Genomic DNA, 20,291 nt, shown 5'->3' with positions numbered 1-20,291 from the left:
TCGAGGAAACTATCGTGGATAAATTCTCTAGGGTCATAGGTTTAAAGTGCGAGGGGAAAAGTTTAGAACTGATGTGCGAGGCAGGTTTTTTACACAGTGGGTGGTAAGAATATTGAACACGCTGCCTGGGGAGGTGGGGGAGCAGACACGATAGCGGCATTGAAGGGGCATCTAGACAAATATATGAATAGGGTGGGAATGGAAGTATACGGACTCCATGGGCGTCATTCTCCGACCCCCCCCGCCGGGTCGGAGAATGGCCGTTGGCCGCCGTGAATCCCGCCCCTGCCCCCGCCGAAGTCGCCGGTACCGGAGATTGGGCGGGGGCGGGAATCGGGCCGCGCCGGTTGGCGGGACCCCCCATTCAATTCTCCAGCCCGGATGGGCCGAAGTCACGCCCAGAAATTGCCTGTCCCGCCGGCGTAAATCAAAGCTGGTATTTACCGGCGGGACCAGGCGGCGTGGGCGGGCTCCGGGGTCCTGGGGGGGGGGGGCGCGGGGCGATCTGACCCCGGGGGGTGCTCCCCCGGTGGCCTGGCCCGCGATCGGGGCCCACCAATCCGCAGGCGGACCTGTGCCATGGGGGCACTCTTTCCCTTCCGCCTCCGCCACGGCCTCCACCATGGCGGAGGCGGAAGAGACTCTCCCCGCTGCGCATGCGCGCGAAACTGTCGGCAGCCGCTGATGCCCCCGCGCATGCGCCGCATTTCCGCGCCAGCTGGCGGGGCACCAAATGCCATTCCCGGCAGCTGGCGGGGCAACAAACGCCATTTCCGCCAGCTGGCGGGGCGGAAATCCCTCCGGCGCCGGCCTAGCCCCTCAATGTTGGGGCTCGGCCCCCAAAGATGCGGAGCACTCCGCACCTTTGGGCCGGCGCGATGCCCGTCTGATTGGCGCCATTTTTGGCGCCAGTCAGCGGACATCGCGCAATTGGGGAAGAATTTTGCCCCAGAAGTGCACATGGTTTTAGTTTAGACAGGCACAATGGTTGGCGCAGGCTTGCAGAGCCAAAGGGCCTGTTACTGTGCTGTATTGTTCTTTGTTCTTTTAATCTTTGTCTTCAAAAAGCAGTTAGATATAGCACTTGGGGCAAACGGGATCAAAAGAGATGGGGGTGAAGGCGGGATCAGACCATTCAATTGGATGACCAGCCATGATTAACGAGAACTGTGGAGCAGGCTCGGAGGGCCGTATGGCTTCCTGCTGCTCATAATTTCCATGTTTCTAGCCAATGAAAACTAATTTTGTGCAACAATCCCTGGAGTCAAACTTTATTGACTGCTATTTGAAGATCGTTCTCCCCGTTTCCTCTGGGTGCTGCAGTTTCCTCCCGCAGTCCAAAGATGTGCAGGTTAGGTAGATTGACCATGCTAAATTGCCCTTAGTGTCTAAAAATTCTAGGTGGGGTTACTGGGTTACGGGGACAGGGTCGAGGAATGGGGTTGGGAAGGGTGATCTTTCCAAGGCCAGTGCAGACGCAACGGGCTGAATGGCCTCCTCCTGGGCTGTAAATTGTATGATAGTCTATGATCCAAAATGCTTCAAACACTTGCTCCCTTTAACTATATACCTCAAAATGTTCCAAAATATTTGTCAAACGAGATTCCCCTTTAATAAATCTGTACTGAACTGCCTAATCATATTGTGATTTCCTAATTGGCCTGTAACCATGTTCATAGAATCTAGCACGTTCCCAATACTGACATAGAACAGGGAAAATTACAGCGCAGTACAGGCCCTTCGGCCCTCGATGTTGCGCCGACCTGTGACACCACTCTAAAGCCCATCTACACTATTCCCTGATCATCCATATGTCTATCCAATGACCATTTGATTGCCCTTAGTGTTGGCGAGTCCACTACTGTTGCAGGCAGGGCATTCCATGCCCTTACTACTCTCTGAGTAAAGAACCTACCTCTGACATCTGTCCTATATCAATCTGCCCTCAATTTATTCGCCTTCTTAACAACCCTCTCAACCTGGGTGGCAACTTTCAGGGATCTATGTACATGGACACCGAGATCTCTCTGCTCATCCACACTGCCAAGAATCTTACCATTAGCCCAGTACTCTGTCTTCCTGTTATTCCTTCCAAAATGAATCACCTCACACTTTTCTGCATTAAACTCCATTTGCCACCTCTCAGCCCAGCGCTGCAGCTTATCTATGTCCCTCTGTAACTTGTAACATCCTTCCGCACTGTCCACAACTCCACCGATTTTAGTGTCGTCTGCAAATTTACTCACCCATCCTTCTGCGCCCTCCTGCAGGTCATTTATAAAAATGACAAACAGCAGTGGCCCCAAAACAGATCCTTGTGGTACACCACTAGTAACTGGACTCCAGTCTGAACATTTCCCATCAACCACCACCCTTTGTCTTCTTCCAGCTAGCCAATTTCTGATCCAAATTGCTAAATCACCCTGAATCGCATGCCTCCGTATTTTCTGCAGTAGCCTACCGTGGGGAACCTTATCAAATGCTTTACTGAAATCCATATACACTACATCAACTGCTTTACCCTCATCCACCTGTTTGGTCACCTTCTCAAAACACTCAATGAGGTTTGTGAGGCACGACCTACCCTTCACAAAACCTTGTTGACTATCTCTAACCAAATTATTCCTTTCCAGATGATTATACATCCTATCTCTTCTAAACCTTTCCAAGATTTTGCCCACAACAGAAGTAAGGCTCACTGGTCTATAGTTACCAGGGTTGTCTCTACTTCCCTTCTTGAACAACGGGACAACATTTGCTATCCTCCAGTCTTCTGGCACTATTCCTGTAGATAAAGATGACTTAAAGATCAAAGCCAAAGGCTCAGCAATCTCCTCCCTAGCTTCCCAGAGAATCCTAGGATAAATCCCATCCGGCCCAGGGGACTTATCTATTTTCACACTTTCCAGAATTGCTAACACCTCCTCCTTATGAACCTCAAGCCCTTCTAGTCTAGTAGCCTGAATCTCAGTATTCTCCTCGACAACATTGTCTTTTTCCTGTGTGAATACTGACGAAATATATTCATTTAGCACCTCTGCTATCTCCTCGGACTCCACGCACAACTTCCCGCTACTGTCCTTGACTGGCCCTACTCTTACCCGAGTCATTCTTTTATTCCTGACATATCTATAGACAGCTTTAGGGTTATCCTTGATCCTACCTGCCAAAGACTTCTCATGTCCCCTCCTGGCGTATAGCCAACTGTCCCAGAGTCCCCGTTTTCTGTGTCCCTCCATTCCTTTATAGCATATGTTATCTGAAAATCTGCGGGAACCAGGCTAAAAATTATGAAACTAGTCCTAAATATAAAAACTGATTGTAGGAGATTCTAAGAAGCATATAAAAGGAAAGAAAACAGCCAAAGAGAAATTATCATGGGGGTTAAGGAATGACAGAGACTTTGGACAAATACTTTGCATCACTATTCACAGCGGAAGACATAAGGTTCATACCAAATATATAAAGTAGCCGAGGTGCTAAAATGGTAAGGTATTTAAGGAAATCAATATGGGCAGAGAAAAAAAGTATTGTAAAAACGTCAAAATCGGACAAGTCCTCTGGACCAGATAGTTGCAGAGCTAATGGATACACTCGCTATAATTATCCAAAATCCCTTAGATTTGACAATGGACCCACCAGATTGAAAGTTGGGAAATGTTACACCAGCTCTCATGAAAGGAGGGAGAGTGAAATCTAATTAATCTAATATTATATTTTGGGAAGATCCAGGAATCTATTATTAAGAAAGTCTGAACAATGCACTAGAGACACAGAGTGTGCTTAGAGCAAGGCAATGTGGTTTTGCTGAAGGGAACTCCTGTTTGCCAAATGTATTCGAGTATTGCTTTTCGATGATGTTACAAGTAGGGGAGATAAACGGGAATCAGCAGATCTAGTGCACGTTGTTCTTGGAGAAGAAAATACGACTTCAACTTAGAAAATAATTGTGTAAGATGAGGACTCATGGAATTGGAATTGGCTATATTAGCATGTACAGAGGATTGGTTAATGAATAGAAAGCAAAGGGTTGAGAAAAAGCTGAATTTTTCGAGTTTTCAGATAGTGAATAGCAGAGTGCCACAAGGAACATTACTGGAGTTCCAGGTAATCATAATCTATGTGGAGAATTGAGATGGAGAGGCAGTATGTATTGAATCTACGTTTACTGATGATACAAGCTAAGTCGAAAAGTATCTGTGGAGAGGACACCAGAGACTGAAAAGTGATAGGTTAAGTAAGTAAGAAACATGATGGAAGATGGGGGAAGTAGTAGTATAATAGCAGTATAATGTAGGGAAGTCTGAGGTTATTCACTTTGGTTATTGGAAAAGAAAAGAAGAATATATTTTTAAAGATGAGAAACTTGTAAATTAGGCTTTTCAGAGAGACCTGGGTGTGCTCGTGCAAGGAAGACAGTAGGTTATGGAAGGCCAATGGCATATTGGCCTTTATTGAGAGGGGATTAGAGTACAAGAATAAACAAGTCTTGCTCCGAATGTATAACGTTTTGGTGAGACCACATTTGGAATACTTTGTGCGGTTTTTATATCCATATTTAAGAAAGCATATATTTGCACTTCAGGTGGTACAGAACATGTTCAGCAAAATGATCCTTGGGATGAGGAAACTTTTACAAAAAAATCACAGGGTGTGGTCTTCGTTGTCTTGGTCAACACTAATTTCCCATCCAGAATTGAAGTTGCTGGTGGCCTTGTTGAACCGCTGAAGCCCACGTGCTGAAGATACACTCAGTGCTTTTACGGAAGGAATTCCTGGAGTTTGACAGAGAGGCAGTGAAGGGAGGTGATATATTTTCAAGTCAGGATGATGAGTGGCTTTCAAGAAAACTTCCTGGTGGTGTTCCCATGTGCTTTCTGCTCTTGTCCTTCTGGATGATAGTGATCTTGGGTTTCGAAAGTGCAGTCGCAGGACCCTTGCTGATCTCTTCCTGGCACCTCGCCGATTATACTTACGGCTGCTGCTGTCCTTTGATGGTGGAAGGATTGGATGCTTGTGGACGGGATTCCAATCAAGCGGGTTGCTTGATCCTGAATTGTGTCAAACCTCTTGAGTGTTGTGCGAGTTACATTCAACCAGGCAGGAGAAGAGTTCATAAGACTCGTCTCTTGTGGCTTGTTGGTTGAGGACTGGCTTTGGGGACTCATCAGGTTATTTGCGGCAACGTTCCCACCCTCTGAACTGCTCTTGCCATCATCGTGTTCATGTGTCTCGTCCAGGTAAGTTTGTGGTTAATTGTAAACGCCAGCATGTTGATAATGGGGATTCATCGATGGTAAAGCCACTGCTTGCCCAGAGGCAATGGTTAAATTCTCTCTTGTTGGAGTTTTTCATTGTCTGGCACGTGTGCGTTACTAATGTGACTTCACACTTGTCAGCCCTAGCTTGGAATTGTTCAAGTATAGCTGCATTTGGATATGGACTGCTTCAGTATACAAGGAGTCACGAATGATGCTGAACATTGTGCAGTCATCAGCAAAAATCCTCACTTCTGACCTTATGGAAGGAAGGTCATCGAAGAAGCAGCTGGAGTTCGTTGGGCCCAGGACACTGTGAGGACCTTCTGCAATGATGTTCTTGAACTGAGGCGACTTACCTAAAAAAGAAATAACCATCTTACTTTGCGCTCGGTCTGACTAAGCAGAGGAGCTTTTTACCACTGATTCCAATTGGCACCAATGATTCTAGGGCTCCTTGATGCACACTCGGTTTGATGTGGCCTTGATGACAAAGACAGTTACTCTCCTCTCACCTCTGGTGTTCAGCTACTTCACCATGTTTGAATCAATGCTGTAAAGAGGTCACGTTGGAACGCACACTGAGCATCAGCCAGTAGGTTATTGCTAAGCAAGTGCCACATACTATTTTACTGTAATTAATTATGTGGTTGCCATGACTGTGCCTTAGTACTCCTGTACCCATTCTGCTTTCTATTTTCTTTCATTTGGCTATTTTTCTCTGTAGAATATTTACTGCTCAGTCGTTTGGCAGCACAACACTTGAATATTGCTGAACAAAGAAACATGCTGTTAAACCAAATAAAGCAATACGGTGGCACAGTAATTAGTACTGCTTCCTTAAGTGTCAGGGACCTTGGTTCAATTCTGATTCTGGGTTTTCCTACGTGGATTTCCTTTGGGTGTTCCTCGCACAGTCCAAAGCTGTGCAGGTTAGGTGGATTGGCCATGTTAACATTGTCCATTAGTATCCAAACAGATGTGCAGGTTAGGTGGGGTTATGTGGATAGGGCGGCGGTGTACTGCACACAATACTCCAGGTGTGACTCACCAATGCCCTATCCAATTGCAGTCAAACATCTCTATTCCTGTAGTCAAGTCTTCTCGCTATGAAGGCCAACATACCATTTGCCTTCTTAGTTGCCTGCTATACTTGCACACTTACTTTCAGCGAATGATACAGAAGGACACCAAGGGCTCACTGGGCATCAACTTCTCTACAATTTAAGCCCATTCAAATAATAATTTGCCTTCCTATTTTTGACAGCAAAGCGGATAACCCCACAGTTATCTGCCATGCATGTGCCCACTCACTCAACCTGTCCAAATCCCACGGAAGCATCTCTGCATCCTCCTCATAGCTCACCCTCCCACCCAACTTTGTATCATGTTCAAATTTGGAGATAATACATTTCGTTCCAAATCATTAATATATGAAGTGAGCAGTTGGGATCCTGGCACATATCCCTGAGATACGCCACTGGTTACTGCCTGCTATCGGAAAACACCACATTTATTCCAATTCTTTGCTTCCTGGTATAACAGTTGGCTTGTAATGCGGAACAATGTCAGCAGCGCGGGTTCAATTCCCATACCGTCCTCCCCGAACAGGCGCCGGAATGTGGCGACTAGGGGCTTTTCTCAGTAACTTCATTGAAGCCTACTTATGACAATAAGCGATTATTATTATTATATTATTATATAAATTTCAGTACCTGCGTGATGCCAGTGATGTGGGCTGTAGAACTCAATGACTGGCGGATTATATCAAAATGCTTTGGTTGGTCACAACCGAAAAAATACTGACTATCGAATGAGCCCATTCTTGCAAAAGTCAAAATATAGAGTCCAACATTGGGAGTTATTCTGCGATTGGGCAACGCTTGCTGAACAATCCAGATTGTGCTACGAATTGCACTAAAAGCCAAATTAAGATAATAATTCAGGCTCGCAAACTACATTACTTATACAAACATGCAAAACAAATAGGAGCAGGAGGAAGCCATTTGGCCCTTCAAGCCTGCTCCGCCATTCATACTGATAATCCAATTCATGGAATGTGGCTGTGTGGGTAGTGTTTAGGAATAAGAAAGGCGAAGCTACGTTGCTAGGTGTTTATTATAGACCGCAGATAATCCACGGAAATTGATGAACAAATGTGTGCAAACTTCGTGGAGGGGATTTATCCTAGGATTCTATGGGAAGCTAGGGAGGAGATTGCGGAGCCTTTGGCTTTGATCTTTAAGTCATCTCTGTCTGCAGGAATAGTGCCAGAAGACTGGAGGATAGCAAATGTTGTCCCCTTGTTCAAGAAGGAAAGTAGAGACAACCCCGGTAACTATAGACCAGTGAGCCTTACTTCTGTTGTGGTCAAAATCTTGGAAAGGTTTATAAGAGATAGGATGTATAATCATCTGGAAAGGAATAATTTGATTAGAGATAGTCAACACGGTTTTGTGAAGGGTAGGTCGTGCCTCATGAACCTTATTGAATTCTTTGAGAAGGTGACCAAACAGGTAGATGAGAGTAAAGCAGTTGATGTAGTGTATATGGATTTCAGTAAAGCATTTGATAAGGTTCCCCACGGTAGGCTACTGCAGAAAATACAGATTCAAGGTGATTTAGCAGTTTGGATCAGAAATTGGCTAGCTAGAAGAAGACAAAGAGTGGTGGTTGATGGGAAATGTTCAGACTGGAGACCAGTTACTAGTCGTGGACCAGAAGGATCTGTTTTGGGGCCACTGCTGTTTGTCATTTTTATAAATGTCCTGGAGAAGGGTGTAGCATGATGAGTGAGTAAATTTGCAGATGACACTAAAGTCGGTGGAGTTGTGGACAGTGCGAAAGGATGTTACAAGTTACAGAGGGACATAGATAAGCTGCAGCGCTGGGCTGAGAGGTGGCAAATGGAGTTTAATGCAGAAAAGTGTGAGGTGATTCATTTTGGAAGGAATAACAGGAAGACAGAGTACTGGGCTAATGGTAAGATTCTTGGCAGTGTGGATGAGCAGAGAGATCTCGGTGTCCATGTACATATATCCCTGAAAGTTGCCACCCAGGTTGAGAGGGTTGTTAAGAAGGCGTACGGTGTGTTAGTTTTTATTGGTAGAGGGATTGAGTTTCGGAGCCATGAGGTCATGTTGCAGCTGTGCAAAACTCTGGTGCGGCCGCATTTGGAGTTTTGCGTGCAATTCTGGTCGCCGCATTATAGGAAGGATGTGGAAGCATTGGAAAGGGTGCAGAGGAGATTTACCAGAATGTTGCCTGGTATGAAGGGAAGATCTTATGAGGAAAGGCTGAGGGACTAGAGGCTGTTTTCGTTAGAGAGAAGAAGGTTAAGAGGTGACTTAATTGAGGCATACAAGATGATCAGAGGATTGGATAGGGTGGACAGTGAGAGCCTTTTTCCTCGGATGGTGATGTCGAGCACGAGGGGACATAGCTTTAAATTGAGGGGAGATAGATATAAGACAGATGTCAGAGGTAGGTTCTTTACTCAGAGAGTAGTAAGGGCGTGGAATGCCCTGCCTGCGACAGTAGTGGACTCGCCAACACTAAGGGCATTCAAATGGTCATTGGATAAACATATGGACGATAAGGGAATAGTGCAGATGGGCTTTAGAGTGGTTTCACAGGTCGGCGCAACATCGAGGGCCGAAGGGGCTGTACTGCGTTGTAATGTTCTATGTTCAAGTGTGTAAAAATAATAACAACAGAGTCATTATATTAGGTGATTTCAACTTTACCAACATTAAGACTCCAGTCTTAATCTCCTCTGCACTCTTTCTCGTGCAATCACATCCTTCCTAGAGTGTGGCTACTGGAACTGCAAATAGTGCTGTAGCTGTGGCCGAGCGCCCCATAATAATCTCCCTGCTCTGACATTCTTTGGTTTGGCTAATAAAAGCAAGTACCCAAGATGCATTCTTAGCCAACTGGTCTACTTGTCCCGCTGCCATCAGGGATCGTTTGATATGCACCGCAAGGTCCCTCCGGTTCTTTGTACTTCCTTGCATCCTGCCATTCATTGTATACTCCGTTGTCTTGTTAGTCCTCCCAAAATGCATCACCTCATACTTTTCAGGATAAAATTCCATCCAATCTCACCAGCCCGTCTATATCATCCTGTAGTTTCAGGATATTCCCCTTGCTAGGTACGACACCACCAATTTATGTGTCATCTGCGCATTTACTGATGATACCCCCAGGTTCAAATGTAGATCATTAATGTACACCACAAACAGCAAGGTACCCAGCATTGATCCCTGCGGTACACCATTGTACACATGTTTCCTGTCACAAAAACAACCTATGATCTTTGCCCTCTGCCTCCTGCCACTAAACCAGTTTTGGAGCCAATTTGCCAAATTATTCTGGTTCCCATGAGCACTTACGTTCACAAAATCACAAAATCCCATCGCACAGAAGAGGCCCTTCGCCCTATCGTGCCTTCACCGTCACGTCAAAAACACCAGAGCCACATACCTAATCCCATTGACCAGCATTTAACTGATGTTCTTCAAATGTTATGACATGCCAAGTGCTCATCCATGTACGTTGCAAAGGATGTGAGGCAACAGGGGTCTATCACCACCCCTCCCCCTCCCCCACAGGCAGTGTATTCTGTCCACTCATCCCCCGCAGGCAACACATTCTAAACATCACCACCCTCTATGTAAAATCCATTTCCGCAAATCCCTGCTGTTCACCTTGAAATTGTGTTCCCTCCTGACTGACCCTTCAACGAGGAACAGCTGTTCCCTTTCTCGCTGCCCATGTCCAATGTATTGGAACCTACGAGGGAACAAGCGGTCCTAGAACTGGTCCTGTGTAATGAGACAGGATTGATTCAGGATCTCATAGTTAGGGATCCTATCGGAAGGAGTGATCACAATATGGTGGAATTTAAAATACAGATGGAGGGTGAGAAGGTAAAATCAAACACTAGTGGTTTGTGCTTCAGCAAAGGAGATTACAATGGGATGAGAGAAGAACCAGCTAAGGTAGACTGGGAGCAAAGACTTTATGGTCAAATAGTTGAGGAACAGTGGAGAACCTTCCAAGCGATTTTTCACAGTGCTCAGCAAAGGTTTATACCAACAAAAAGGAAGGACGGTAGAAAGAGGGAAAATCGACCGTGGATATCTAAGGAAATAAGGGAGAGTATCAAATTGAAGGAAAAAGCATACAAAGTAGCAAAGATTAGTGGGAGACTAGAGGGCTGGGAAATCTTTAGGGGGCAACAGAAAGCTACTAAAAAAGCTATAAAGACGAGTAAAATAGATTATGAGAGTAAACTTGCTCAGAATATAAAAACAGATAGTAGAAGTTTCTACAAATATATAAAACAAAAAAAGAGTGGCTAAGGTAAATATTGGTCCTTTAGAGGATGAGAAGGGAGATTTAATAATGGGAGATGAGGAAATGGCTGAGGAACTGAACAGGTTTTTTGGGTCGGTCTTCACAGTGGAAGACACAAATAACATGCCAGAGACGGATGGAAATGAGGCTATGACAGGTGAGGACCTTGAGAGTATTGTTATCACCAAGGAGGTAGTGATGGGCAAGCTAATGGGGCTAAAGGTAGACAAGTCTCCTGGCCCTGATGGAATGCATCCCAGAGTGCTAAAAGAGATGGCTAGGGAAATTGAAAATGCACTAGTGATAATTTACCCAAATTCACTAGACTCTGGGGTGGTCCCGGCGGATTGGAAATTAGCAAACGTGACACCACTGTTTAAAAAAGGAGGTAGGCAGAAAGCGGGTAATTATAGGCCAGTGAGCTTAACTTCGGTAGTAGGGAAGATGCTGGAATCTATCATCAAGGTAGAAATAGCGAGGCATCTGGATGGAAATTGTCCCATTGGGCAGACGCAGCATGAGTTCATAAAGGGCAGGTCATGCCTAACTAATTTAGTGGTATTTTTTGACGACATTAGCAGTGCGGTAGATAACGGGGAGCCAATGGATGTGGTATATCTGGATTTCCAGAAAGCCTTTGACAAGGTGCCACACAAAAGGTTGCTGCATAAGATAAAGATGCATGGCATTAAGCGGGAAGTAGTAGCATGGATAGAAGGATTGGTTAATTAATAGAAAGCAAGAGTGGGGAATAATGGGTGTTTCTCTGGTTGGCAATCAGTAGCTAGTGGTGTCCCTCAGGGATCAGTGTTGGGCCCACAACTGTTCACAATTTACATAGATGATTTGGAGTTGGGGACCAAGGGCAATGTGTCCAAGTTTGCAGACGACACTAAGATAAGTGGTGAAACAAAAAGTGCAGAGGATACTGGAAGTCTGCAGAGGGATTTGGATAGGCTAAGTGAATGGGCTAGGATCTGGCAGATGGAATACAATGTTGACAAATGTGAGGTTATCCATTTTGGTAGGAATAACAGCAAAAGGGATTATTATTTAAATGATAAAATATCAAAACATGCTGCTGTGCAGAGAGACCTGGGTGTGCTAGTGCATGAGTCGCAAAAAGTTGGTTTACAGATGCAACAGGTGATTAAAAAGGCAAATGGAATTGTGTCCTTCATTGCTAGAGGGATGGAGTTTAAGACTAGGGAGGTTATGCTGCAATTGTATAAGATGTTAGTGAGGCCACACCTGGAGTATTGTGTTCAGTTTTGGTCTCCTTACTTGGGAAAGGACGTACTGGCACTGGAGGGTGTGCAGAGGAGATTCACTAGGTTAATCCCAGAGCTGAAGGGGTTGGATTACGAGGAGAGGTTGAGTAGACTGGGACTGTACTCGTTGGAATTTAGAAGGATGAGGGGGGATCTTATAGAAACGTATAAAATTATGAAGGGAATAGATAGGATAGATGCGGGCAGGTTGTTTCCACTGGCGGGTGATAGCAGAACCAGGGGGGGCCTAGCCTCAAAATAAGGGGAAGTAGATTTAGGACTGAGTTTAGGAGGAACTTCTTCACCCAAAGGATTGTGAATCTATGGAATTCCTTGCCCAGTGAAGCAGTTGAGGCTCCTTCATTAAATGTTTTTATGATAAATATAGATAATTTTTTGAAGAATAAAGGGATTAAGGGTTATGGTGTTCGGGCCGGAAAGTGGAGCTGATTCCACAAAAGATCAGCCATGATCTCATTGAATGGTGGAGCAGGCTCGAGGGGCCAGATGGCCTACTCCTGCTTCTAGTTCTTATGTTCTTATGTTCTTATGTCCCTCATAATCCTGTACGCCTTGATTAGGTCGCCTCTCAGTCTTCTCAGTTCCAACGAAAACAATCGAAGCCTATAGAACCTCTCTTGAAAACCTACATTTTCCATCCCAGGCAACATCCTGCTGTATCTCCTCTCCACTACAGTCAATCAGATCCTTCCTACAATGTGCCCATCAGAATTACAAACATGACTCCAGCAGTGGCCTCACGAAAGTTCTATTCAAATTCAACATGCTTCCCTGCTTTTATAATCAATGCCTCGATTGATAAAGGCAAGTTCCCACATATCCTTTTCAAGACCATATTTACCTACCCTCCTGCCTTCAGAGACAAATACGCCGTGGTCCTTTTGTTCCTCGGAACTTCCTAGTGTCATGCCGTTCAGTTAGAATCATAGAATAGAATCATAGAATTTTCAGTGCAGAAGGAGGCCATTCGGCCCATCGAGTCTGCACCGGCTCTCGGAAAGAGCACCCCACTTAATTCGCCCACATCCACCCTATCCAGTAACCCCACCCAACACGAAGGGCAATTTTGAACACTAAGGGTAATTTAGCCTGGCCAAACCACCTAACCTGCACATCTTTGGACTGTGGGAGGAAACCGGAGCACCCAGAGGAAACCCACGTACACACGGGGAGAACATGCAGACTCATGCAGACTCTGCACAGACAGTGACCCAAGCTGGGAATCGAACCTGGGACCCTGGAGCTGTGAATCAATTGTGCTAACCACTGTGCGACCGTGCTGCTCCATTTAATACTTCCTTCTCAAATTACTCCTTCCAAAGAGTATAACCTCACACTTTTCTAGGTTAAATTATATCTGTCACTGCTCTCCTCCTGGAGCAATCAACGAATACCTTCCTGTAACTCAAGGCATTGAACCTCACTGGTAACTACCCGACCAATCTTTGTGCAATCCACAAACTTACTGATTTACCTCCCACACAATCATCTATGTCCTTTATATAAATAATGAATAATAGTGGACCCAGCACAGATCCCTGTGGAGTGTCAATGACACTATGTCGCGAACGCAGCGTTCTGTCATCACCTTCGGTCTCATACAGCCGCGCCAATTCTGAATCCACGTTATATTCTGTGGCCCATGTTCATTTGTCTTTTTTGCAAGTCTCCCATGTGGGATCTTGTTAACGATTTTGGTGACATCCATATAAACGACATCAATTGTACTACCTTCATCCACACACATGATCCTTTCCTCAAAAAGCATTCATTAACATTTGTTAGGCGTGACCTATCTCTGGCAAAGCCATGCTGACAATCCCGGATCAATCCTTGCCTCTCCAAATAGAGGTACATTCTCTCCCTCAAAATTTCTCCAATATTTCCCCTACCACTAGCGTGTGATTCACTGATCTGTAGTTCCCTGCCTTATCGTTACAGCCCTCCTTGAATGGTGGAACAACATTAGTTTTTCTCCTGTCCTCTAGCTCGTCCCCCGTGGCCAGAGAGTATTTAAAATTTTGTATCAGAGCCCCTGAAATCTGCTCCTCGCCTCCAACAGCAACCTGGGGCATGATTCATCTGAACCTGGAGATTAGTCAATTTTTCAGACAACCAACACCTCCCAATACCTTGTCATGCCAGAGTTCCATTTGCTCAATAACCTCGCAGTCTCTCTCCCTGAATTCCATGCCTAAACCCTCATTTCCTTGGGTGCAGACGGATATGAAGTATCCGTTGAACACCCTACCAATTTCCCCTTACTCCATTAACAGATTTCCCCCTTGTTTCTGAATGGGTCCTACTCTTTCCCTTGTTATCCTCTTCCCATTGAAATACTTGTTAGAATACCTTGGAATTTTCCTCATTTTTACCAGCCAGAGCTTTCTCTTATCCCTCTTTCTATCCTAATTGCTTTCTTAAGCTCCACTGAGCACTTTCTGTACTCCACTAATGCCTCTGCTGAATTGTTTCACTTTGTACCTGCTAAATGCCACTCTTCTCCATCTCACCTTACCCTGAATATCTCTGGTCATCTATGGTTCTCTGGGCTTGTTACTCCTTCCTGTCATCCTAGAGGGAACATGTTGGACCCGTACCCCCTCCATTTCCTTTTTGAACGTCTCCACTGCTCATCTGAAGATTTCCCTAAGAGTAGCTTTTTGCAGTCTACCTTGGCCAGATCCTGTCTTATTTTACTGAAAATCACTCTCTCCCAACCCGAAACATTTTTTGAACTTGTCTATTTATTTGTCCATTACAAGCTAAAATTGTACCATGTCGTGGTCTCTATCACTAAACTGCTCCCTCACAACCACCTCCATGGCCCAGAATTAAGTCCAGCACTGCGCTGTCCCTTGCTGGACCCTGTACATATTGACGTAGAAAGTTCTCCTGTGTACATTTTAAGAAATCCACTCCATCACTATCACTATCCCAATTAATGTTGGTAAAGTTGAAATCACCTAATATAATGACCCTGTTGTTATTATTTTTACACACATCTGCGAAGTTTGCACACATTTGCTCATCAATTTCCGTGGACTATCTGCGGTCTATAATAAACACTTAGCAATGTGGCTTCCCCCTTCTTATTCTTAAACTTTACCCACTCAGCTTCATTCCATGCCTTCTCCAAGATATCATCTCTCCTTACCGCAGCAATTGACTGCTTAATTAATAATGTAATGCATCCTCCTCTTTTACCCTGTTCCCTGTCTCACTTGAAAATTCTATGTCCTGGAATGGTGAGCAAAGTCTTGCCCCTCCCTCAACCACGTCGCTGTTATGGCTACTATATCACAATTCCACAAGTCAATCCTCGCCCATAACTTATCCGTTTTGCCTGCAATATCCCTGACATTATACAGAGCCCATCCAGGTCTCCCTTGCAGGACCGTGTCAAATGCCTTACTGAAGACCATGTAGATTACATCAACTACACTTCCCTCATCTACACACCTGCTCAACTCCTCCAAATATTTAACCAAATTTGTCAGGCAAGATCACCCTCTGACAAAGCCATGTTAACTATCCTTGGTGAATCCTTGTCACTCTTATGTTTTTGTTTTTCATGTATGGAATGTTCTGTCTGGACTATACGCAGAACAGCATTTCACTGCACCTCCGTACACGTGACAATAAACCCAAAACCAACGCCAAATCCAAGTGGAGATTATTTTTGTCTCCCAGAATTTATTTCCAATCATTTCGCTACGACTGATATGAGACTCCTTGGCCTGTAATTTCCTGTTTTGCTTTGCCCCGGCTTCCCTTTTTGACTACTAGTAGCACATGAGCTATACTCTACTCAACTGGCACCTCACCCGTGGTCAGCCGAAATTTGAAAATTAGAGTCAGAGCCCCTGCAATTTCCTCCTGGGCCTCACACAGCAACCTAGGGTACATCTCTTCACGGCCGGAGGATTTATCCACTTTTAAAACGGATAGAACCGTGAACACCACTTCCCTCTCAATACTATTCTGTCCAATTAGATTGCAGCCCCACTCTTTGCTTTTTATAACTACATTATCCTTCTCTACTGATTCAAAATACGTATTTAGTACATCACCTACGTATTTCATCTCCACAGAGCGGTTGCCACCTTGGTCTTTAATGGGCCCTACCTTTTCCCTGGATACCCTCTTTCCCTTAACAGACTTATAAAATACCTTGGAATTTTCGTTTATCTTGCCTGCCAGTGCTTTTTAACGCCCCACTGTTCGCTCTCCCCCACCCCTGCACTTTCTATACTTCTCCAGGGCATCCATTGTTTTGAGCTCCCTGAATCTGCCATACTCCTCTCATATCTTTCCTTATCCAATGCTGTACATCCAATGACATCCAGTATTCTCTGGAACTGTTGGTCCCACCCTTTACCTTTACGGAAACGTTTGGGCATTGTAATCTATTTCCTTTTTAAATGAGTCTCACTGCTCTGATGTGGATCTTCCTACAAGTAGCTGCTCTCAGTCCACTTCGGCCAGATCCTGACTTACCCTATTAAAGTAGGCCTTCCCCAGTTCAGAAACGTCATTTCTAGTTCACTTTCCATAACTACCAGAAATATTAAGGAGTTATGGCCACTGTCAACAAACTGCTCCCTTGATGACACTATCTTGCGAGCAACCATAATTGATTCAAGATGAAAGGCTTCAATAGCATGTCTCTTTGTTCCAGAAATACTTTACAATTTCTCCTTATGATTCTTTACCACATAACTTTGTAGTTTCTCTTTGATCTCTTAATTTTTCTGACTTATTTCTAAATGTTTTTATATTCCCTTTTGTCGCATGGCCATTGTTTCCTATGCACTCAGTATTCCCCTCTTTCTTTATTTCCAATTTTCCCTTATGCTTTATTCGTTCATTTTGTGTCAATGCTGGCTAACTTGTCTTAGGTTTTAGTTGGCTAAAATGTTATTTGACTTTATTGATCACTGTTTAAAATGTTTCTCACTCCTGTTCTGTTTAGAAAATATTGCTCAATCACTTTGCAAAGCATCTCCATTCTGTCCACAAGTATGACTCTGAACCTTTGGTCTCCTACCATTATATTCTTGGTGTCGCTTTGACTTCTTTGAAGTTGGCCTGCTACATTTTTCTCATGAGGTTCAACTAAAGATCGAGGAACAGCATCGCATCTATTTATCATGCAATTTCCAACCTCCTGCACGTAACATTGAGTTACATAATTTCAGATCATAACGACTGCTCTAATTTGTTTCGGCAGGAGCAAGGTTAACATATATGCATATAGTATTCATGAAATAAAACATTCATTTTGTAAACAAATAGATTTGAATTATGACAGGAATAATTGTGTTATTTCTTCGGTAATGTTTGACAAAAAGCCTCAAATTCTGGACGTTGGAATAAATGCAGATAATATTGTAAGCTGATGAAGGTGTATCTGTATTTGGAAACAATGTACCTATCTATCTCACCTAAGTACCAATTCCTGCTTTTATGCTTTCCCATGACAGCGTTAAATTCTGGATGAACTGCTCACCTCATGAAATGCATCGGGCCAGTTGTTATTCAGCTTCCCACTCTGCTGTGAAACGGGCATTGCGTTCCTTCCAGGAGTTCCAGGCCTTTGCGGACTGAAAAACATTTCAGCGGATTCTGGCGCTGAACGAATTTTATATCGGTAAGTTTCTGAAAGGGATCCATTTCCACGAACTTCGAGAATATTTGGAAATAAATTGGAATCCGGTACAATTTGATCATTTACATTTGAGTGCTGATAGTCTCTGGTACAGCAACAATTATTGAGAGAACAAACCCGACCATAAGGAGGACCTCTGCCCTTTGGGCATATAGCCACAATAAGCCCAATTATTATGACCAGCAGAACAAACGACGTTACTCCTAAGGAAATTATTATATAAAAGGTAAATCTCTGCGAATCCTGGGTATCCTTGTGGGGTTCAGTAAAATCCGGTTGAATGTCTATACTTTGTTCAACTATCAACAGGGTAACAGTGGCCGTGGCAGAGAGGGCTGGATATCCATTGTCTTTCACTTGCACAATTAGCCTTTGCATGTTGGCGTCGCTGTCTTTAAATCGTCGAACACTTCTCACTTCTCCTGAATTATGTGAGACGGAAAAAAGGCCTGGGTCACTGGATTGTATAACTCGATAGAAAAGTCGCCCATTCTGACCAGAGTCAGCATCCGAAGCAATGATCTTTGTTACCAAATATCCTGGGTCTGCAGATCGAGGCACACTTGAATTGGTATATTTTTGTGATCCAGGAGGTACTATAACAGGAGGATTATCGTTTTGGTCTAGGACAATCACATTCACAGCTACAATGCTTGATCGCAATGGCAACCCAGTGTCTTGAGCTTGAACATGAATCTGAAAACTTTTAAGCTGTTCGTAATCAAATGGACGTTTTGAATAGATAGTGCCATTTGTTGGGTTAATATAGACGTAAGAAGACACGGGCAGCGCCTGAAGCTGGTTCTGCACCATTTCATAAGAAACTTGTGAATTTTGGTCCATGTCAGGATCGAAAGCTGTCACTGATCCAATGGAACTACCAGGGGCGTTGTTTTCTGTCACATAGAATTTATATGAAGCCTGTGTAAAGCGTGGCTCATTGTCATTTATATCTGAAATTTGCACAGCGATAGTTTTGTTGGCGGTCAACGGAGGAAATCCACGGTCCTTACACATGACCCAGATGTTATGTTGAGGAGCATTTTCCCGGTCAAGCACATCATTCGTGATGAGTCTATACGAATTTTTCAAATAAGATTTGAGATCAAAGGGGACGTTTGGAGAAATTGAACAATCCGTATATCCATTGTTATTGAAATCTCGGTCTGTTACACTGATCAATGCTATCAGAGTTCCAATCGGAGCATCTTCACTAATTGTACGCAAAATTGAATTTAGTATCAAATCTGGAGGATTGTCATTGACATCTTTGATCTCCACTCGCACGCTGCAGTGCGCAGATAATGATGGTGAACCACTATCCTTCGCTTCCACATCAATCTCATAAATACTGGCTTCCTCAAAATCCAATGTACCCTTTACCTGGATATCCCCCGACGTTGAATTAATCCTAAATATTTTAGGTGTGCTTTTTTCATTGTAACTACTAAACGAGTAAGTCACCTCACCATTAGGCCCCTCGTCCATATCAGTAGCATTAAGTTTAATCACCAAAGTGCCCGGTGGCACGTTTTCCATTAGACTGACACTGTGCAGCGACTTCTGGAAAACCGGCGCATTATCATTAGTGTCCAAGATATTAATCGTTACATGCGCTGTACCTGTCTTTTCTGGAGATCCACTGTCAAATGCTGTCAGAAGTAAACGATATCTTGTTTGTTTTTCTCTGTCGAGAATGTTCTCCAAGACTAATTCGGGCAATTTCCATTTTCCGCGACTCTGCACATCTAAACTAAAATGTTCATTTGGAGTGAGCTGGTATGTTCGGATTGAATTGTTTCCTCCGTCAAGGTCATGTGCGTGCTCTAAGAGATAGCGCGCTCCAGGCACCGTTGATTCTGCAATTTCCAAATGAATTTCACTGTTCAGAAAACTGGGAGAATTATCATTAATATCCAGTATCTCAATTTCCACGCGGTACTGCTCCACAGGGTTTTCAACTACTGCTTCCAAAGACAGTAAACAGGTAACAGTTTGTCCACAGAGTTGTTCCCTATCTATTCTTTTATTCACAAATAAAATTCCATTCATGAGATTTACATCCAAATATTGCATGGACGAGGCAGATACCATTCTGAATCTACGGTGTGATCGTTCGCCCACAGTCAAACCTAAATCTTGTCCGATATTTCCGACGAAAGCACCGTACTCTAGTTCTTCGGGAATGGAGTAACGGATCTGTCCGGAAACCAGGCTCCAGGCCCAAAGCAGAAAGATGGATGATATAAGCACCGAGCGATTGCCCGATTGTGTCATTTTTCTTCGCAAGTATGATTGTTCCAAACCTTAAAAATTCTTCTGTCTGATGATAATCTGCATCGTATCCCAAGTAAATCATTCAATCTAGTACATAAGCTGAAACACGGAGAGGCCTTGTGAGGAGGCGACTCGCTTTGTTCGTACAAACACCACCATTCCTTCTGCTTCCTTCAACGGGTGTTGGGGGATGTTGTATGGATGGTGGATCACCAGCCGTATTTGATCTCCTTATTGGTAGACAGCGACACAAAGAGTCTCGGCCTATAACTGCACTGAGAAAATATCAAAGCTGAACTACATTGAAAATATTGAAGTTATGACTGCCTGGGTATTTTTCATACAGATCCAGAATGCATTTCACATACGGAATTATTGCATCGGTATTCCTACCAAGTTTCATTTATGGATGCGACACGAAATAGATAAATG

The 20,291-nt window shown here is 44.1% G+C and overlaps 1 protein-coding gene across 1 annotated transcript in view; it reads right to left on the bottom strand.

Annotated features, from left to right (window-relative positions):
- The window catches only part of LOC140427416 (uncharacterized), a 363,190-nt gene extending 343,168 nt beyond the window's left edge, over positions 1 to 20,022 (bottom strand). The window contains exons 1-4 of the mRNA XM_072512950.1: positions 17,424 to 20,022; positions 16,412 to 16,530; positions 12,541 to 12,602; positions 5,932 to 6,030 (exon numbers count right to left, since the gene is read on the bottom strand). Coding sequence (XP_072369051.1) covers positions 5,932 to 6,030; positions 12,541 to 12,602; positions 16,412 to 16,530; positions 17,424 to 19,859 — 2,716 coding nt within the window. The 5' untranslated portion in view covers positions 19,860 to 20,022. The remainder of the gene's footprint in view (positions 1 to 5,931; positions 6,031 to 12,540; positions 12,603 to 16,411; positions 16,531 to 17,423) is intronic.
- Between the last annotated feature and the right edge of the window lie 269 nt (positions 20,023 to 20,291).

The sequence above is a fragment of the Scyliorhinus torazame genome, chromosome 7 (assembly GCF_047496885.1).
Source record: "Scyliorhinus torazame isolate Kashiwa2021f chromosome 7, sScyTor2.1, whole genome shotgun sequence".
Classification (NCBI taxonomy): Eukaryota; Metazoa; Chordata; class Chondrichthyes; order Carcharhiniformes; family Scyliorhinidae; genus Scyliorhinus; species Scyliorhinus torazame.
Note: the sequence above shows the minus strand (reverse complement) of the source record. Positions and strands in the feature narration are given on the sequence as shown.